At 42.2% G+C, this 22,959-nt stretch overlaps 1 protein-coding gene across 3 annotated transcripts in view; it reads right to left on the bottom strand.

Annotated features, from left to right (window-relative positions):
* tjp1b (tight junction protein 1b) overlaps positions 1-22,727 on the bottom strand; it is a 92,647-nt gene extending 69,920 nt beyond the window's left edge. For 2 of the 3 annotated variants that reach the window (XM_050073625.1, XM_050073626.1), the window contains exon 1: positions 6,595-7,105. In XM_050073625.1, coding sequence (XP_049929582.1) covers positions 6,595-6,746 — 152 coding nt within the window. In that variant the 5' untranslated portion in view covers positions 6,747-7,105. Of the gene's footprint in view, positions 1-6,594; positions 7,106-21,557; positions 21,670-22,276 lie in introns of those variants that run through there. The other variant, XM_050073624.1, reaches the window with a different exon arrangement.
* Positions 22,728-22,959: the final 232 nt, after the last annotated feature.

Below are 22,959 nucleotides of genomic sequence, written 5' to 3'. Positions count from 1 at the left end.
AAGCTTCAAGTCGTGACCTGAGATCCTCAAGCCTAACTGCACCAGTCGTCCCTAGATTGTTGTTGGTAACTAAAAGTGACTGGGCTTTTGCCATCAAGGCCCCGAGCCTATGGAATTCTCTGCCTGAGGAGATTAGGATGGCTAGCACATCAAACGTTTTAAAACATTGCTTAAAACATATTTTTATAAGAAAGCTTTCATTTTAAATGCCTGATAGGTAGTTTTTGATTTGTAACTTTTGTGTTTTATTTTCTCTTGTGCTCTGTACACACTGTTTTTCTCAGCTCAAACACTGACTTGATTCCACCTTTGATATTTATATTTGAATTCTGACTGAGCTGCTTATAATACAATACATTCAAATGGAAATGTGTGCGTTTTTATTTTCTGCTCTGTTGATTTCAGACGGCTGTGTAAAGACTGAGAATACATTATCTTGTAATATGCTAAATAAAGCCTCAGTCTTTTACTCGCTGTTTTGTTTAAGCAAACAGGTCAGGTGCTTGATGTGTGAACACAATAAGTGTCTGCTTGACCCTGATATGATGACTGTATTGGAGTCTTGGACTTCTTGCTGTCTCTGTGAACAAAGAAAAATCCACTTCAAAAGCAAATGAAATGAGATCAATGCCAGGACCCCCGATGACCCGCACCGTCCACTACAGAGGGCGATAATGTAGTTCAAAGATAAGGTAAGGTCAAGCAGATGCCTGATGCTATTACAAAGAAAGGACGAGGAACACACACACACATTAATCAGTTGCAGGACTTTATGCCGTCCCTCTGCTCCCTGTCTGCCTGGAGGAGCCATCAGGTACGATTAGTTCAAGCAATAACGGCCACTGCTTAATCAGCAAGTCAATAGGCAATGTTACGCTCCATTCCTCCCATCCTACCCACTGCTAATATAACACTTAACAAGGAGAGCAATCCTCACCAGTGTCTGGTACTCACACACAGACACAATAAAACACATAAGGACACACACATACACTGTAAAAGAAACACAATCTAATTTAACATTAGCCCTGAATGAGTTATCCCTGTGCTGTAACCACAGTATCTGTCTGCTTTTGTTTTCCTTTTTGGAGAAAAGGTGCAGGTTAAAAATAAGACGAAACATTACATAAACACAATGGACTTGTTGTAATATCCCTGCAGGCTTGCAACAGAGTGTAAAGTTCATTAAGCCAGGTTAATGCTAATCTTTGGCTGTGTACAGAGGGGAATGGGTTTTTAAGACTGCAGGCAAGAGGAACATCTGTTTGCAAAGACTAATCCTAATTTAGAGAGCTGCTGCTGCTATTCAGTCTTTATCAAAGGCAAGCGGAGCTGCGCCTCCTCTAATTTTGGGAGGATGCGATGCACATGGCACACACTGTCTCTGCACGGTGGATGGTGTAAGTGTTCAGGCAGAGCGGTGTGTAATCTCACCGCCACACGCTGTGAGATCAGCAGAACAGGAAGCAGCTCTGACCGTTTGACCAGAAATGGGACAGAGTTAACGCTGCAATTATGTAAAGAGCAACCTTAAAAAACAGTCACTTAAATTAAAATGCAGTGAACCGTTTTCCTCTGTTTAAATCTGTCTGTCTGTCAGTGATGTCACATCCTGTCTGTGTGCTCAATGTATCTGTGAATGACGGGAATATGATCCACTTGCAAATACATACAGGGTAGTAATATCTATCTATATCTTTATCTTCTATCTTTTTTGTAATTAAATTATTTGTTTATTCTAGAATGTAAAAAAATAATGGTAAATGATGATCACAAGTTACCAGAGCCCAATAAGATTTCTTCAAATTTAACACAGTTTACATTATAAAAGATGAAAGCTCTAATTTTAGAAGCTTTAACCAGTAAATATTTGCCATTTCTAGTTGATAAGAATAGATAGATTCATTTTCAAATAACAGCTTCAGCCCCAGGTGTGAGTATCTTTTTACAGTATGGACAAACAGTGTTAGTGAGTAAAGAGCAAAATTGATCTAAAAGGTCACTTTAATCAAGTTATCAATATCATTTGTGGAAAAAGGTTAAACCGATAGAGTGTCTTTCTCCAGAATCCTGGCAGAGAGAAGACGAGGGACATTTGTTCTCACAGCAAAGCCAGGTGTTATGTAAGAATATGAATTACAACTAAAATATGAAGAACTACAGTATACAAGCTGAAGCTCTCAGGTACACCATGCATTTATTATTAGAAACATCTTTTTTTTATGCTTCATGTCTTGAGCAACGCAGTCGCCAGGAAAAAATGTTGCCATTGTACGTTTCTGCAATTCCTCAGTTAAAACAATTGCTTTTCATGGCACTATCCCGGCAGGAAATGCAGCGATGGATTGTTACAAAACCCCCACATTTGATGGCTAACAAAAACACTGGAAACACAGCAAATGATTCACTAAATTGGTCTCAAACAGTGGTATACAGTGGTCTGCTTGGCAGGTGTCTTGTCTAAATACACGCCATCCACCATCCCCTCCATCTCCTGATGACAAAGTCTGCTCATGTATGACACCACTTAAGAAATGCTGTTATGATACATATGAAACGTGCAAATGTAATGTATTCATGATTTGCAGAAATGTACAATTGCAACATTTTCTTCAGGCCCCACGGCTGACTTGATGTGTGCTTTCAAGTGGCTCTGAAAAAATACAATGCAGGATTCACTGAGTGCTTATGATTCATGAGGTGTCAAAACCTTCTGCTGCACTTCACCTGAAACTCTCCAATATTAGGTATAAAATTAAATTATTCTGTTGAAAATGTCGTGATGCTGCATTTCATTCAGCTGAACAGACACTGCGTGTTTTACAAGGTTTACACAAATCTCAAAAATGAGAATACTGTACACTACCTAGTATTGCATTACAGCACATTCATTAGGTGACAAAACACACTTCTTGTGTGTTTTGTCAAATTGTCATGTATTATATAGTGTGGAGAAGGATGAGGGGGGGGTGGAATAACTGTGACTTGAATTTACACACATTCTGTAAATGGTGTACGGCAGCTTGAGCCACAAGTTTTACAGCACTACTACTAATACTTTTACAGTTACACTTAAAATACAACTATTATTTTTACTACAACTGATGGCATTAGTAACAAAAATGAAGATGAGGATGACAGTGAGGATAAATCTTCAGAATATTAATCCCACATACTGTATTTATGTATTTTTAGGTATCACCATGTTGGTAGGATGTAAAACTAACTGCAACTGTTGGTGTCTCATTGTAGCCAACAAGCCTTTATGTCACGTTTCAATATTGGTTCTTATTCGTTCATATTATTAGGGGCTCTTACTGTTCTACTAATGTTTATAGAAGGGAAATAATAAAGGGCTGTAGTTTTGCTCACAGGATGTAGACTGTTCGTATAATCCTGCCATTGGCTTCCCATTTCTGTGTGTTACGATTTGCAGGAGCACTGTCGTGGCATCTTAGTCTTAGCGCTACCTAAAATGATTTTGACTGGTTTAAAGAAACACAAACGACCCAAAGCGTTTTTCCCTTAGTACTCAATTATGATAGGTTCAGCCAGATCTTTCTCCAGCGCTGGCACAGTGCAACATCGGTCTGGTTATGCAAGACTAAAAAGACCATACTACTGTTTTTGCCAAGTGGCAACCTCCAGGGCTGAAAAATGAAGCCAACACACAAGTGCCAAAAACTGCAGTTCTTTGAACGGCCACTTGAGGCTGGCTCCGTAAGCCAGTCAATCCTTGTAGACAGGGGCTTTACAGCACAAATAAACATGTCTACAACCTGGTACAGTACAAATATGGTGTTGGTCTCCATAGCTAATTTCAACATTCATGACAACTGTGCGTGGGTGAATTTTTATGTAGCTCACCAATTTACATGTTATTAAGGTTTCAATTTATGCATAATTAAGGGTGGGCTGCTTTGAGTGACAGGCTGTCTGCCGAAAGCTTCTCAATCAGATCCTCTCCTTCCTCCTCCACAGCTACACCCTCTTACCCAAATATAGTCACTTATGGCTCCAAAAACCAAGATGGCGACGGCCAAAGTGTGGTCAATGAGTGACGTCATGGTAGCTGCGACCATTATTTTTACAGTCTAAGGTTTTTGCCAGTTTTATCTTCTTAACTACAAATAATGTACTGTATACTTTACTTTACCGTCAACAATTTTCAAATAGCTTAAATGATTTTGACATTGCAGCTAAACATTCTGCAAATCATTACAATAATCGTTTCTGTATGATATTACAGAATTAGCGAATTAGCACAAATACTAATTAGCAGACCTTTAAAAATTTGCCACAGACAGTTAAAATGGTCTGCTTCTCTTTCAGAGATCAATTACAGTTAAGTGGTAATAACCATTAAACACAGATTGGTTTGAAAAGTCTGCACAGCATCATCGCCCTGAACACATTAAAATAAGCACTGTACCCTGAGCTGTTAACACTGTTCTTGTCAACTACTACACGTCTTTAAATGTGTTTTAAATGTGCGTTGTTTGTGTGAAGTTCAAGCCCTGTCAAAGGTGGTTGCTTTTGTCAGACAAGTTTATCTTATCTTATGCATTGTCTCATAATGTTATTTTGACTCGCAGACATGATATTCAGTGTGATGAATATGAGAAACACAAATTCAAGTGGTAAAATTACAGTATGGGAATCATGGAAAACAACACCTGCTGGAGAGGTAGAAAGCAGTTGGTTGTACTGAAACACTGTTATCACCCTTTAAATGACACATGATAAAAAGTTTACAAGCAAAAATGCCAATTATGAATCAGTGTCCCTATCGGGTTACTGGAGGCGCATGAAGAGCTCAGCATTTTCACTCCATCTCACAAAAGCTGGGACTGCTGCTTTTCACTCTAGCTGTAAAAAAAAATATTCAATGTAACAAGGTCAGAGCTTGTTCTAAGAGTTACATAACTAGGTTAGCCTTTTGTATCAGTGCACTGCTGTAGATGAGACGGGAAGAGCTCCCTACAAAAACTACGTGAACATAGAGATGTAAGTATCAGAACGACAATAACAGAAGACACATGAATGAAGTCCTCTGTCTCTGTGAAATCCCTCATCTTCTCCTTGGGGGGCAATTAGGCTAATAAGAGAATGACTAAGGAATATGATTAGCCAAAGAGACTAAGTGATAAAAAAGCTGCATGTGATAAGCATCTGACCCCGGATGAGGTTACAGCAGCACTTTGCTCCTCTTGGAGTTAAATAAAACAGATGGTGGTCATGTTTTTGTGCATGTTCGAATTAAGATAAAACACCTTATTACACCACTAACAAACTGTAAAAACATGCATGCTTTTTGCATAATAAACTTGTAATACTGCATGATGTAAAATCAGATTGTAACTGTGTGAGTGTGAGTCTTCTTTGAGCATGTTATTCTTCCTCACAACAATACGATGCTCAGAGATTTTCAGCCTCAGTGTTTTATCCTCGCCTCACACACAGAGATAGCAGGAAATGGTTTAGGTTGGCTTTACAGAGGTGATGATAATAGTTAAGCTCCTCACACACTGGAGCCACGCCAGTTTAACTGCATTGTGTGGTTGAATGATCCACGCCGCGCGATACATTTTGAGTTTGTGTGAGACACTTGCTATCAGAGTGCCATTGAGCCTATTGACTCCTAATTAACCGTCTTTGCATTCAAACACGATGGTAATCCGGCTGTAATTAGGGATACTATGTCACACACGTTGCAGCCTCGGCAGCAATCTGCTTACAGAGAGGAAAAGGAATGAAAGGAGGACTGTCTTTAAAGTAAACAAATGAACCAAGGCTGCAGGAGGAGAGACAATGAGAGGTGGTCACTGCAATATACTGTAGCGTACAGGCACACAGAGTAATGAGGACACTGGAGAGGTGGCTAGACAACACACAAACACACATGCTGAGAGTATGGGTGGAAAATGTTTAATAGACATGGAGGCCTGGCTGCAGCACAGGAAATAAAAACAGGAGAGGATTTCATGCTTTACATTTTATTCATTAGTTACAACACAGCAGCAGTGAGGAGAAGGAGGAGGTTTGAGGAGGACGGGGTGATGGTTTACCACATGGTTAGCTTGATGATGACATCTCCAGTGACAGCAGCAGTGCAGTGGAGGCCGTACAGTACATTAAAGCACATGAAGTTGGAGGCAAAGAAACAGTGATGAGGCTATGACATCATCCCTACGCATTCAACTTTACAAACTGATGGAGAGGAAGGACACAAAGCTACAGCCACTGGACTGGGTGTCACACGCGCGCGCGCACGCACGCAAGGCAGGCAGGCACGCACGCAAACTCCCAGCATGCGGAGTAGTTGCCGTACCTATACTGTGTATCGACCACAGTATGTTTGTGATGCTTGCAACATGGTGCAGACTGGCTGCAGTGGTTGAAGGGAATATTATGTCATTTTGGAGAGTGAGCGGGCGCACCGTGGCTCCATGACCCGCTCATCGCTTGACGAGATGTGGGAGGCGACAGCTTTGGAGCTCATCGCAGCCCCCCCTTTTTTTCCCTCCTCTCCCAACCTGCATCATCATCATCATCATTATCATCATCATCATCCGCACCAAGATTCATACTCACCACATACGCTTCCTGGGTGGAAGACAATGTTCTTTGTTGGAGGCGGTCACCCCCAGAGCCAGCTGCATAACAGTAATGTATTTCTGGTAATTCACCATGGTACTGTCCACCGCTACTAAAAATCCAACCCAAAGAAAAGCACAGGTGATCATATATTTCTTTATTCCCTGGCATCCGCCTCCGCTGCGTCTTCCATGCTCAGCATCACAACGCCATTTCCAGCGCTGAAGGACTGACAGTGAAAACACTCCCCAAGGAGCTGAGCGAAAGGTGCCGTACCGCTGCGACCCATGTCTGCAATGACACTCTGACCGTGTTTTAGCGCTCGCAAACACACCGCCGATCCATCCGATGTGTTGTTTCTTTGTGTTTCTTTTCTTTTCTTTTTTTTTAATACGGTCAGGATTTGGACATTATCTCCTTCCTCCTGCCTCCTCCCTCCTGTCCAGGGATGGAAACACTCTCTTAAAAACGCTGCAGCGTCCAGGCGTCCGTGTGTGTGAGGTAGGGGAGAGAGTGTGTGTACAGTGTAGTCAGAGGGGAGCGACTGGGAGGGAGGGGAGGAGGGAGAGGAGGAGGAGGAGGAGGAAGAGGAGGAGGGATGGAGGGAGGGAGGCGAGGGACTGATTCATTCGGAGGGGCTCAGTTGTAGCATCTGTTTAGGAAGTCTACAGTTTGTCTTTAATTACTTGTTAACGGGAGCTTTTTTAAGAAAGTGGAGGATCTTTGTGTTACACAATACTTCCTGGGACAAGTGATGACTAACAGGGGCGGAACTAGACAGTCTGAGACCCTCTCCCCCCTGTCTTTTTTCATTATTTTTTTATTTTATTTTTTTTGGAGGTAAGGGTTATTTTTGTGAGCACTTCCTGTTCTTCAATAGTCATTTTTAACTGAGGACAGCATTTTGCCATGCCACTAAAATTTATTATAGATGAATTTAGCTGCTTCGGTTCATAGTGCAAATTTACCTGCAACATATTCACACTCCAACCTCGTCACATATTGACATTTGGTTTAGCACAGTCTCACTCCGCAGTTGTCTGAATCCAGCGCTTTGGCAGTGACTTGCAGCGTCAGAAACCAATGAAAAATGGCGTCCTTTAACGTCGGCACGATACACGGCAGGTTGCCGTTATAGTTTAACGGCACCTGGCAGCGTCAGGGGGAAATGCGGGGGGACAAGGATGAAAATTAAGGCGACAAAAGGCCGAGTGGGGCAGGTGGGAGGGGTGGCATATGGGTCCAACAAACACTGACTTTCACCCGGGAGAGTGGTGTTCATGTCCCATAAAGGCCTCTACACATGATCAGCTGTAAAACCGCTTTGCGCTGGCTGTCCCATTGTTTGTCTTTGGAGAGGGCGGCAACGCCTGACAATGCGGCACCGCTACCCTTGGCATCGTGCACCGCTCGGATTTTCCGCCCGTGCGCTGCGCTCAGAGTTGAAATTATTTGAACTTTGACCGAGTTTACCTCTGACCTCTGCGCCGCACCTGGTGGTGAGCGAAGCGCATTGTTCTTATCATATGAAGGCCGCTTTAGATTCTAAAGCCAAACCATGTGTGCTTGTTGTTGAAGGAAAAAAACGTCAATTTGCCGTGCTGTACCGATGTAGTGCATTTATTTTGAAAGAGATCGTATGTTAATGTTAAATTTCATCTGAAAACGGAAGTGTATTTTGAAAGAAGTCAATGCATGTAACAGGCAGAAGTTGACACGGTGTCCCAGAACATCAACCAATGAAATTTAGTGTTTACATACAGTCTCTTTCAGAATAAACGCATTACGTCAGACGTACGGACCAATCCACAACTGACCTCCACCCACCCTACTCTGACTTTCGCCACCTTAACTTTCATTCTTGTCCTGCTGCGTTTCCCTCTGATGCCACCGAGCACTGTCAAACTATGACAGCAACCAGCTGCGTACCATGCCAACATTAAAGGACGGCTTATTTCGTCAGTGTCTGACGTCACATGCCACTGCCCAAGCGCCAAATTTCAATGACTTTGGTGTGAGACCGGGCTGTTCGCAGAATTTCCAGATAATGTCCAGAAAAGGAATGTAAAATACTTATTGTTTCCATGATAGACCATATAAAATAATGGACATAGCCACAGTGACATGACCCAAGCCTCGAGTTTGGCATCTTGTCTGTTGCCATCTTGGATTTTTTAAGCCAGAAGTGACCATATTTGGATGAGCTGCTAGATTGGTTAGCATGGTGCATTCACAGCTAACTGTGATGTTGCAAATGCAAATTTATGCTAAGAAAAGACAGGCTAAAAACCAATAAAACAAAATGTATTTAACAGAAAAACAGAATATCTGACTCCTTAGAAGGTCTTTTGGTACAACCCGGTCTCACTCCAAAGTCGTCAAAATGCAACGCTTGGGCAGTGACCTGCGGCGTCAAACACTGATGAAAAAAGGCGTCCTTTAACGTCTGCATGATACGCGGCCGATCGCCATTATAGTTTAAAGGCACGCGGTGGTGTCCAGGGAAATGTGACGGGACAAGAATGAAAGTGAAGACACCAAAAGTCTAAGTAGGGTGGTATTAATTCTCCAGTTCAATGCAATTATGTAATTAAAGGAGCACCAGTCAAATCTCAAAAAATTAAAAGCAATGTGGAAAACATAATGGAAATATGGCATTATGTTTGTTGCATGTCTTATTTAATTATAGGAAGGTTACAATCTCCTCATTGCTGCACAGATCTGATTTTATTGTCTGCCACCACTTTTTTGTCTCTGAAGTGTAACTGGGATCAGACCTCCCTGGGGTTTTGAGCTGGCTTTGAGTTGCTACAATCACAGTTTGTGAGCTTTCATCCACTCTCCTCTTGACAAAGTAAGGCCAAAATACACCGCCACCAAACAGCCACCTCTATTAATTCAGGTTGTCCCTCCCATCCTACAAACCAGCCTTTGATCAGCACCACGGACAGCAGTCATTGCCCCAAATTTATCAACACTAACAACCTGCCCTGGACTCAAACCACCTCAGCTTGATGTCTCCAAGTGGCTAAAAATCGCCTTCCTACATGGGCCCCTGACAGCTTCTGGGCCCCAGTGTCCTGCAGTGATGCACTAACGATGTTTACACCTCTGAGTCAATCATAAAAAAATGGTTTGTGGCATACTTAGAATTTTTTCTTCCTCAAATTTTTGGCATTTCCACTCAGATGTTTTTGAGCACAAATTGAAAATGCACCTAAAAATGGGTGGATAGAAACGTACCTACTGTCATGGCTTACTGAACCACTGTTAAGCACAAGTTCCATTTACTGTTTTTTTTTCAGGAGCTTTAATGAATGGAGCAAACTCAGAATATCAGTCTCAGATGTTTTATGTCTTTGGAGTAAACCCATCTGCTGACGACGGCCATAAGATGTGATCTCATGGTCTTCATCGGCACATTTCCAGTAAGCGAACAGTGTGCTGCAAATTTTTTGTCCAGCTGATACATCCAAGGTCAATAATGAACCCTCAGAGAGCTTCTCTGCTCTGTCATACCCCGAACAATGTGAACGTAAAGTGAAAGCACTGAGTGTAACGGCTAAGTGAGGTTATTAATATAACAGCCCTCTGTGATTATTCTTCATCTTAAAAGTCTGACTCACTCAGCTTTCTGGTAAATGAGCAAGGCAACTAAATATCAGATTTCTGCTGCTCGTGATGTACGTCTGACTGATATCAGATCAAAGCAGTCAGCACACCTACACTCACAGACAGGACACGTTTCTGGCATTGTTGTCGACAGTAACAAGAAACAGTGGGTGGTTAATTGAATTTAAATGCCATGTGTAATGAAATTGGGGAGCAGAGACCATTCTTCAGCTGATCTTTTGGTTCAAGCAACAGACGTCACATTTTCCTAAAACATACTATCAGGAATGATGTGGACAAAGAAGGTTTTAATTCTGCACATCACACACACACACACACACACACACACGATACATTCAGTGCAACTGACTGGTGTGGTCCTATCACTGCTCACAGTGAAGAACACACTGACAGTCACCGTCACACATACAGGCAGTTATCCGACTGTGTCAGGGAACTGGAGCTACACACCAAAAGAAACTGTCTGCTCTGTCCTATATCTTCCATAAAAGACCAATTTCTTGACTTGAGAGATCTTAGAGTGTCCTTTTCATCTTTTGCATGGGGAGTTTCCTCTTTTCTCAGGCCACCACACAGTTATAGCAGCCGTGCGGAAATTTTTACCATTTATAAAACTGTCCCTAGTTCGTATCAGCCGTGTTTACAGAGAGTGTTCTTCGAGTAAGCGGTACGCAACGGGCATTGCTGAACACATAACAGTTTTACCAGATGTATCTATAAGGACTTGGTTGTACTTTTGATGTCATGGCGGATAAAGAAGGAGCACCATCTAAAAGAACAGAAGAACAGAAGAAGGCTAAACGGGACAGTGATGGGCCCGAGCCCAAATGCATGTAAACCTCGGTCGGGCATTCACCAAGTGGAGAGAGCTGAGAGATTTGAAAGGTTTTAAAACTGATCCCGAGTTGGCCCTTTTCCTAATCGACAGGTATGTAATTTTTGTTTTTATTTAAAGAGAATATACCGCAACTTGTTAGACGTTGATTCACTTCAATATATGACGACATGGAAGTTATAAGCAAGCTAAATGTAACGTTAGCTAATGTGAACCGCTTTTGTCTAGTAACGTTACAACAAACTAACACAAATATACAGCAGGCAGTTGTCCTCAGTTTATAAGAAATTCAGAGCTACACCAGAACATTTATGATTTTCCTCTCGCTCTCCAAAACAAATGCATGCGGTAATTGCCGGTTGCAGTCGAGATTTTACGACGCCAGGCTGTGGGTGTCATACCGCTTCGGCCAAAGGGGGGCACTATAATCAACGAAAACGTAAAGTTCCTCACAGCTGCTTTAAATGCTCATGATGGCTCAAATGATGATCCCATTTAAATACTGGGGGCTGAAGATGATGGTTTCATCCATGGCACAGGCCTACTTTAGGTTTTCAGTTGTCACTTGAATGTACTCATGTATTTTATTATGTTTTCACTCTAGAGTCCATGTGCCTAAGTCTCCTGTTCTGTTTCACACCTGGCTGCAGATAAAAATCCCCCTGAGGACAATAGTGTTGAAGTTTAATAATAATAAGTTTTATAAATATATTTATTGGTCCGAGCAGGGCACCACAGGGTTTATGTGTCACATGCAACATCCTGGACACCCCTGCCACATTTTGACACTTTTGTTACACAAACATTTATTACACTCAGTGAATTTTGTGTAAGTTGCATCGTCAAATATATGTTCAAACATTGCCAGATGATTACAATACATGAAACTGTCACAGGCATGATCAGAGCAGACATCGTTGACATCCTATATTACTGTACAATGATCTTTTATACTGTTAGGAAAAGAAAGACACTCTGTGGCATTGCTCTTGAAACTGGATGGGTGAGCAAGGACAATAAAAAAGACGTGAACACCATAGTAATGGACTTATTCTACTGAACTAATTTTATTGAACTTTTTCACTGGAGACTCCTCTTGTACGTATTTTATTGAACTTGTTTTATCCTAATCGATTACATTAACATTTATTACATTAACATTTGACTTATAATTCTATCACTGGATTATAAACCCCCAATGCTTAAACCTCTCTTACGTGTAACAACAATATCAGTTATTGTATCTGTCTTCCCCAGCTGTAGTATTCCACACATTTACACCTCCCAAGGTTTTCTTTCTTCTTAGAGAGCTCGGGCTGTGTTGGGAACTCTCCATGTTTTGGGCCTAAAATGTAAGAATTCAGAACATATTTCTCCCTGTATCAGAAAGAACACAATAATAGCTCAGTATGTCTGTAAGTAATTTAAAGTTAAAGGAACAATGTGTAAGATTTAGGGGGGTTTAGTGGCATCTAGTGGTGATGATTGCATACTGCAACCAGCTGAAACTTCTCCTAGTTAGAATTCCTTAAGTGTTCTTTGTTCAGGAGGTTTTTACCCAGAGGTGAATTATCCGCAGAGGTCTCTTCCTCTCCAAAACCAATGGATCAGGTTATTTAAACCAGTAAAAACACAAAAGCAGTTATACGTTTCAAGTCAGTGTTTCTCTGATGCTGCTCAGACTGCTAGCGCAGCATCTGCTAATGCGTGCTCACCTTTTTTCCCAAATAACTTTAGATTCAGAAGTTTAGGAAATTTTTACAAGTAGCTTAATTATCCGCAGAGGTCTCTTCCTCTCTAAAACAAACAGACCTGGTGATTTAAACCTGTATAAAGCAGAGTCATAACAAATAATCAGTGTCTTGTCGACACTTTTGTTACTGAGGGGCTGCTAACTACAGTGTCCGACCCAAAAATGCAAAATGGCAAATGGCCCTATCTAGAGCCAGTGTTTGGTTTGTCTATTCTGGGTTATTGCAGAAATATGGCGGTGCAACATGGCAGACTCCATGGACGAGAACCCGCTCCCTGTATAGATGCAAACAGCTCATTCTAAGGTAACAAACTGATGACAGTTCTTTTTTCAAGTGGATTATACACTAACAAAAACATATTTATCGTATTATATTCCATTCTGCCAATGTATCCCCCTAAATCCTGCACACTGGACCTTTAAAGTGACATGTTTTGATGTTTGGCACAGAAAATATGTTTGACTGCATATTATACAGTGACTTTGTTATATTCATGCAGGCGCAGTACACAGCAGCTCTGTCTCAGTGGACTGTGCCCACACCACCTGTCATTAGCAGCAAACAGAGGTTGGCGTGGGTTGTTTTTCAGTCAATAGACTGACACACTGGTGCCGTTCTAAGCTTCAGAGTAAGTCGATTAGTCTAGACTTTGAAGTCTTAGAGGAGCAGAGAAGTGCTCACCTGAGTAGAGAAGTGCACTTCTCACTCTCACAAGACAAGACAGACACACACGCAGCACAAGAGGTCTGAGGAGGCCAGATAAATGGAGACTGAGGATCTTATATTTATCTGCCACAAGCAACACAATACTACAATAGCTGTTATAAGCATGATGTGATAAATGGATTATCTGGTTTGTTAATTAGGAAAAATCAGACTGAAGCTGAAAATGAACTTGAGCAACTGTCGTGTCCTACAGGATATTTCCACCATACAGCTAAACAGGCAGAGCACGGCACTGACACCGCAGGCATCAGGGGAGCGAATTCCTCCGTGGCCCACGTTGCTAAAAATGTATGCACCCATGACACTGTAGTGCTCTACGGATGAAAGTATCCTCCACATAGTGTGAGCTAACCTACAGCACAGGCAGTGCAAACCTAGGGTACACATACAAGACTGCATGTTTAAATTCACTACAGTGTGCGGTTATGTAAAATGAAATTAATGGTAAAAGTCCCTATTTCTAATTTAAACATCTGAGTTCATATAGCTGTAGGTATTTTATAAATTACATCTACAACAAAGCCTAGTATAGTAGGCAGAGAGTGAACATCAGGCCTTTTCTGTTATTTAAAACAGCTCTTTTGTGGTTGCCAGTTAGTTACTTCTGGGTGACTGGAAGCAGAAAACCCTTCAGGGGAACCTAAATTCATCTAGTGCTCATATGTCCAAAAATTCTCCCATGCAGTCCCTGCTGGTGAGAGGGCTTCTAACCATATCTGTGTACTGACATTAGAATATGTAGGAAATAAACAATAATACACTAATTTCCACACTTCAAACAAGCATGGATTTCACACAGATCTTTTGATTTCACACAGAATATGTATTAAGGAATAAGCGCATTTCAAAAAATCATATAATTTCATGTCATGCAACCATTAAGGACACATTTTTCCTGTGAATTTGGTGGGTTTAGCAAAAATTAAGTTTAAACACTGCAGTTAAAAACACACATATTTACATATTTTTCATTTGACTCTGTACATTTCAGCTGATTCCTTTTGGGCCAACAAAATGTACAAAAGGATTCAGTGTTACGTTGGGAAATCAAATGGTAACGCTTTACTTTAAAGGTGCATAATGTCCTAATAATCACCTGAAAGGAACTGTGTGTTTTGGTACTAATTAAAGGGAAAATAGACACCGTACTCTGAGACTTCAGTTAGATTAGTTTACTTTGTTGAGCTTGTGATTTTTGGAGGATTTTCTTTGAAAGAACTGCTCAATTTAAACCTAAAATCATTGATGTTTTTGGTCACTGGGGGCAGCAGAAACCAGCTGTGAACACAACAATTACATATCATCAGTTTTGAATTTGAGTTGAGAATTAACATGATTATTAAGAAAAACTGAGTGGAACTTTTTTCCATTAAAACTTTCTGAGATAATAATCTTGTTAATTTGGAAATACAAGGGGGTTTTTTTTTCTCAAGTAAATGCATTACACATCCATACAGAGCAACATTACTATTCATTTGGAGTGGCGTTTGTGTCGACCTGGTGAATGTAGGTCTAATATTCACCCTCTTTTTACTCCGTTTTGGTCTCTACCAACTCTTGTGGGAAACATCCGGCTCTTTTTCTTTCTTTGTTGCCATTGAAACACATTAACGGGCAATTCACAATTACGAAACAAAATCACCTTGAGTTTGGGCTTCACTTGACAAACATGCACGTAAAAATAAAATCACACCACACAGGAACTGAACTGTTGTGGGAGGATTAGTTATATAACACTGGTCTGTGGTAAACAGGTGCTCAGATGATGCTTCCAGTAAGAACAATAGCGAGTCCAGGGGGATCGCTGTTTCCAAAATTCTTTAATATCTGTCCCTTTAGCTGTTAAATGCTCCTCTATGTTCACCTGCTAGTCTCTGACTGTGTCTGCCTGCTGTTTGGTGCACACACTACATTTAGGGCTCATTTTTCTGAACTTTACAATTGTGCATGATGCCCTGAGATCAATAGGGGATCAAATGTTGTAGTAGGCACAAAGATAGGATCAAATAAGGTGGTAACATAAAGTGCAATTACATCAACATGAAATAATACGCTAAAAGAAAATAACAATAACCAGAACAAGATGACTGTTGTCCCCTAAGTGGCAGGGCTACACTCCCATACTCACACCACTTCTCCACTCCTCCCACCTCCCTCCACCCACAGAGACCTATCACTCTTCAGTCATTTCAGTTATAGTACAGTGTGTGCTGCGGTTGGACTGTTGTGCTAGATTTGCGGTTGCAAGATATGATATGAGGGGTTTCCAGATTCTATTAAATGTTGAAGCTTATCTTTCAGGGCACATCTTATCCTTTCCAAATGCAGTGTGTTAGTTAAATCCTCCAGCCACATCTTAAAGGTAGGGACAGTTGTGCTCTTCCATAGAATGAGAATTAATTTCTTTGCTGTTATGAGACAATAAGAGAGAAAACGTTGCTGCATCGTGTTTAGCTTTCTGAAGTTCTCAGATATGATGTCAGTATTTTTATCAACTGTTGGAGCTCAGTAAAACTTAAATTTATTTTGAACATTTTGTACTCAATTGTGTGTATTAACAAAAAAGCTGGTAGAAAACATTTTAGGGAGCGTCATGGTGCTTTACTGTAGATTTAGATTGTGTAGGATGATCTAGTTTCTCCATACAGTAAATGTCTACATTGATTCTCGGCTGTGCGCCGGCGCTGACGTCGCTGCTTCCTGTTAGTAGCCTCTTGTATCCAGTCAACACTCAACTAATACACCGTTAATGGAATCATCAGAGCGGCAACGAACCTACCAGCAGCGCACTCTGTCACCTCCCATTGACCAGGACGCCATTCAGATAACACTCCTGATTTATCAGACGCTACGGAGCATCATTATCAGGCATGTAAGACACAGCAGTCATTAGTGGACGGCAAAACTGCTATGGACACACACATACACACACATACACACATATACACCAAGCCTGCTCTCTCACACACACACATTACAGAGAGCGAGTATGGGAACCAGTAGTAGTGTGTCAGTGGGGAAGCATTGAGACAGCAGTGGGTCAGTGGTTGTGCTGCAGTCTGAAGCCGCTGCATATCCATGCACACTCCACTGCAGCACTTTGATTTCACATTGGCATCCCCCCTCTGCATCTCCACAGTAATGGCTCAGAGCAGCCTGCCCCATTATTACCCTTCTCACATGAGAACCCACTGCTGACATCTTTTATTGTACGGCGCACGCTCTCACACATCGACACGACCATGCTCACACAGAGATGCAAAGGCACACGTGTGCGCTAATAACACACTAAAGTACTTTTTCCCCCAGCAAGTAAATAGGACAGACGGGGCTGCCCTTCTTTCTTGTGTCCTTAGACTCTCTTGTCCACTTTATTCCATACAGCAAAAATCAAAGCTGGTTTGTAGGACTCAGAAGCTCCTGCTCCCAGAGGAGACAAACCTGGACGAAAGCCCTAAGAACCACTACCGCTGTAACACCGTGATTTATTACTTTTGCACCAAACAAAGAGGAGAAGTTCACAGAGAAAGTCCTCTTCACATGAATGCACTGCACCAAGAAGAACAAGAGTAATGAAACACACACACACACACACACACACACACACACACACACAGTCACACCTCAGTGCTGTCGCAGTGCTTTCTCTCTATGTGCTGTGAGGTGAGTCATCAGCACAGAGAAGCATAACCTCACAGCTCCAGCTAATCTCTCCTCTCCTCCTCCTCCTCCACCTCCTCCTCAACCTGCCAGCATCTCATTTTCTCCAGTTATGGATGAAGGCACGGTGACTTACATCATCGCTGCAGCCTCACATATACATATAAGGCCACAGATCCACGACACATGGCCGACACATCCTGGTGAATCACACACACACACATACACATTGTCTGTGGTGATATATCCTGCAGCTACAAAAAAGGCCGGCTATCCAATCAATATTTCTGCATAATCGTGCAGTTAATGCACTTAAATCAGCACTGTTCAGACTGAGATGATTACTCTTTATATGCTGGTTTAAACAGCAGTCCCATGAAGACAATATGGCAGTCAGCGGCCCTTAAACTGGATTCAGTCAGCTTCACATCACTTCCCGCGCCGCTCTTACAGTGATACACAGGTCCTCTGTGCCCTTTAAGACAGAAGCCCAGAGATGTGATTAAATGCTGCATGTTCTCTCGCAGTCAGCAGGATACTGACCAGAGGCGGACACGAAAAGCCAAACTAATAAACACAGTGTCTCTTTGAACCCGCACAGCTGACAATCAATCTGCTCTTCTGCTGTGGATCAGAGAAAGTGTGCACATCAGAAAGGTGGAAAAAAACCAGCACATACACCTATTCGTGCAGAGATGCAGTTCACCGTGAGGAACATATTCCCAGGTTGTTGCCACATTTATAACAAGCTGCAGACATGCTTCACTCTGTCACACGGGGACACATGCTGGCACACAAATTCTGAAGCCGAGCATCCATGACTTGAGGCAGTTTCTGTCCTACTTCTCCTAAGAGTGAACAAACAAAAGATTATGGCGTTTTTATACATGCAGTCAACCTTGCCCGACGCTGTGTCTGAATCAGCCTGATTTAACAGGTAACACACAAGCAGGGATGCATAAAAAAAAAGAAAATACAACAAAAACATCCTCCCTGAGTTTCACCTTTCCTCACACCGACAGATGTTAGTAGTCACATACAGCTGTTCACAAGAGTCTTTGGTGTAAAGTATCAAACTCTGAAATGAAATTTTAAGAGGACTTACGTTGCCTTGTTAGCGTACTGCATCTCCTGTGGAGGCTCTGTGACTATTCTGGCTTTGTGTGCTGCTATGCTGTGTTGTGTGTGTTAGTCTGTTTTAGTCTGTCAGCCTGTCTGTGTGTGTATGTGTGTGTATGTGTGTGTCAGTGCCCAGGGCCAGACCACTGGGATAGCTGTCTCCATGCTGACTTAGCTGTCATACATTAAAGAGGCCTTCTTAACGGTCTAGGGAGCATATCAGCTTGTCTGTCCCGTCACTTCAGGCATCACATCCAAGCAAGCACTCTACCTCACACACACACACACACACACACACAGTACATATATACACACTGTCAACCATTCCCCGTCTCTTCCCTTCCCCCTGCTGTGTTAGCTGGGCCAAGGGTACCCTCCAGGGGTCCACACACACTCAGAAAGACACCAACGCTCAGTCATGATGCATTCACAGGGCCTGACATGCAGTGACAAAAGCAGCCTCGCAGGATTCTGCACCAGAGTACCGGACTGCTCCGGCCGCTCTCTCATACACAAAAGAATAGGTCAGCAGATGTCATTTTATGCTCTTCTCTTCTGTCATTTCATTTATCTACACAATTAAGTATCACCATTTTAAGACACGGATATAGCACTGCAATAACCTTCACTGGTGCACGATTATTTCTGCCAAATTAGTCAGAATACAGATGGGTGAGAAATTAAATGAAAAGCTATATAATGTGTGTTAAGGTGTTGGGGCACTACAAGCTGCTTTGGCATAGATTGTACAAGACTTAGTTTTTCTTCTAAAACATCGAACTCATCTTTTCATGTCTTCATTTTTTATGTATTTATAAGAAAAACACACAATAATCATGTCTGTAAATGTGCCAGTGCCACCAACACATTGCTGTGTTTTAACCAGGGAGAAAGTTAAAGGGCAGCAGCAATGGAGGTCTTACACACACGGAAAGAAAGAGTTTCAGACTGGAGTGAGGATTTTTTTATGCTTCTGTTTAAATTTCTTTCTTGGGGCTGTACAGACAAAAGTGCAAACGTTTCAGGAGTTTCTGCAGTGCAAAATGAGGCATGCATGATGACACCCTGTATGTGGGTTACTCTACAGGTGCACCCAGTCAGTCATCATGGCTTGATTGAACACACATGAAGCCAATTGCCAGCAAATCAAGTCATCACAAACATACCCAAACACCCCAGCAGCCTAAATGAAGAACTAGATATGACCTGTTTTCTGTGACTCTCTTGCTGACTCCTGTACCAGTCAGTCCCATTTCCAGTGTGCAAGCTAACATTTGTATGTACACATACAGTATATCAGTATATGTATTAGAGTGTGTCAGTGCTGGAGTTGCATTGTTTTGATATGTCTGTGATGATAAGACCTGCTGGCAATTGGCTTCATATGTGTTCAATCAAGCCCTGATTACTGACCTGGGTGCACCTGAGGAGTAATCCACATATCGGGTGACTCATCATGCATGCCAAATTTTGCACCGAGGAAAGTCTAACATGGAATGAAACATTTGCACTTTTGCCCCATGTTATTTACTCTGTACAGCTCAAGGATGCAAATAATGAAGTTAATTTGTTAACTTAGGTTTGGGAACAGGGCCACGCCTCAACCACACCTCTAACTACCTGCCAAGCCTACTTAGACCTGTCTCGATTTCTTGACCCGCTCTCCCTTTCCCTTCCCTTCATCCATCATCCTCCCTACCTCATCCCTACCAACATTCCTTCATCTTCTCGTCCCTCCTCCCCTTATATCTTCTTATTCAATGGTGCAAACCTCTCCCATGTCTCATTCTAGGTACCTTTTGGGGGTCCCTGTAATCAGCTCAGGTGGAAAAACACCTGAGACAGAACCCACACACTGAGTCTCCCTCTGCCTGATCTCTAGTACATCCTCCCAGATCAACCCAACAGAAGACATCCCTCCTCCACCTTCACCCCCACTTACATCCATTCAGCAGTCCTCAACACCTTCTGAACTAAAATTAAACATTTAAACAACATATTGCTGGTGAAGAAGCATTTAAAAATCCAGTCTCCAGTCTGGATCTCTCCTGTTCTTTGTGTGCGAGTCCTTTAGTGCACTATACTTGCTCCCTGCCTACCACACCAGAGAAGAAGACTACCAAAGGACAGTTTAAGGTGCACCTCAACCCTTGTGAACCACCATCCACCAAGAATAGTGCTTCAAAAAGTGGTTGTGTTTGTTTTTATCAAGACATTGCTGCATTTTCAGTCACAATTCTATCCCCAAATCAGGGCATTTTAAGCCAAAACATGATCTTTTCCTAACCTAACCAAGTTGGTTTTGTGCCTAAACCTAACCACAAGATAACCTCAGCATTGTTGAAATGTCAAGTTTGAACATATCTGCTATATAACAACAGACAAAAGTAACATATGTGTAGTTTGCAAACATGTTTTTCAGCCGCAGTCCCAAAATGTCATAAAACCAATGCAGTGACAGACAGGTAAAGAAATATAAAGCAAAAAGACCCCGGTATGATACCACAACATCAGCATGCACAAGGTAGTGTAGGAATCATGCAGCGAAACATCAGCGCAATGATACAACAAAACAGCATCCATCATCCAGGACATGCAGCAATACACAGCAGCATAAAGCAACTGAACACAAATGAGCAACACAGTGTAAAGCAATATACATCGATCCAAAATCTCCGAAAGGAGCTCAGATGGGCCGAGATCCTGTGACTGTAAAGGCCATAACAATCATTTTCATACACCTCAAACCATTCAGTGAGCCTGTGAGTGAGTGCATGGAATATCTGTGTTATCGTTCTCCACACATTTACATGATCTTTCTTTTAATTGGGCATTAATAAGAAATAAGGGAGCGTAACAGTGGTTTGGAAGCTGCAAGGCAGACAAAGATGCCTAAATACTGTAGTTCCATTCATAAGACGAAGAAAACACTGGATACGTGTGAGTGTGAGATGAGGTGATAAGAAGACATTTGTCTGTTTTGGAACTGAGATTGTCATCGTAAGCACTCAAAACATTTTAAAGACTCTTTAAAAACACTAAGGAGCCGTTTTAAAATTCAAATAAAAGAATATTTGCACCGCAACACTGAGATTTAATTTATCTAATGTGGTTTGGAAACAAGTTAGGGGTGATTTTATCAACTCACGGAACATTAATAATGCAGCAGAAAGGAAAGCGCTCTAGCTGTGAGGCTTTTACGCAACATCAGTGAAATGTAAAGCAGCTCTCACCTGGAGTCAAACACAGGGTCGGTGTACATGGGAGGGGAGCACAGAGGTTGCTCTCCTGGACTGTTTGGGGGCACAGGGAGGCCCCCTTTCCTGCTCTGTCCTGGGACACCATCTGTAGTAACAGATTAATATGTTAGCCACTGTTTTTATGGCTCTGTTAATTTACATCTCATCCTCGGACTGAGTGAGTAAGCAGGAGGATTCACAGGTTTGTCATTATGGTGATATTAGCCACAGATAACACTCACTGAGCTGTAAGTGTGGGTCATTTTCCTGAGAGTACTTGAGTTTTATGTTAATGTAAGTGAGGCATATTGATTAGGAGTAGTGTAGCACAGACAGGGTCGTGCAGACTACAGCCACGTTGAGGCCATATGTTGTCAGAGGCCAGTTAGGAACACTGGCGGCTCACTAATCCCCTCAGCCATCCAGATTTAAGAAGCTATTTTTGCTGGCTCTTAGTCTGTGGTGCTGGCTTACTGCAAAGTAGTTTTCTTCCCTTTATATTGTTTTTCAATTTCTTGCAGAAAATCAAACGCAACACGAGATAAGTGGAAATATTGCAGAAATAAGTGGAAAGCTGCGGCCGATCGATGAGCTGTAACTCTGTTCTGTTCTGATGCTCACTGAGATGTTTTCCAATCAGAGCAGGAACACACAGCCCTCTATGACCTTTATATTTTGTGTTAATGTATTTAGTGGTTTATCAATGCATGCACCTTTTTCATCCAGCAGGAAGCAGGTTAACAAGTGGGGACACACTTCCTCCAAAACAGAGCAGAATGAGCAGAATGCAGCAGGTCCCTTCGAGGACAGATGGTCCAAGAATATCTCCGTCCGTTTCTTGCCGGACTCGTGTCCCAGTATTTCCTTGTACTCCCCCAGTGAGAAAACCTTATCGTACACCAAGTAAGGAAGCACAGTGCCGACGTCCAGCTCGCTCAGGATCTTCTGTCGGTGCTGTTTGAGGATCTTAGCCGCCCATCTCTTCTTCTTCCTGGCGCACACCCTCCTTCCAGGCCTCTGCGGATGCCTCTTCTGCTTCCTCACAAACCACCTCTTGGTGCCACTGCCGAACATCTTCAAGTTGAGGAGACCCACCAAAACTTCTTCCACGGCTCTGTCAACACAGTTCCCGAAGGAGGGGAGGTGCATATTTCATGCCAGGGGAACAACCATGCCACATATTTCCTCGAGGCTCGCTTTGTTGTTGTCTGAGTCGTTTATCTGGGGCAGGAAGAGACAATCTGGACAGCAGCTGATTTCTAGCTGGGTACTTACCGACACTAAGAAGATTAGCAGACTCTTAAGCACACCAATGCAAACTGCTCACCACCGCGCAGACAACATATTTTACATTATTTTTTCCCTGTCTTGTTGGGAGATCAAACATTTGAGCTAC

This window comes from Epinephelus moara, chromosome 20, assembly GCF_006386435.1.
Source record: "Epinephelus moara isolate mb chromosome 20, YSFRI_EMoa_1.0, whole genome shotgun sequence".
In the NCBI taxonomy this organism is placed as follows: Eukaryota; Metazoa; Chordata; class Actinopteri; order Perciformes; family Serranidae; genus Epinephelus; species Epinephelus moara.
The sequence above is the reverse complement of the archived record's forward strand: the minus strand, read 5'-3'. Positions and strand labels throughout refer to the sequence as shown.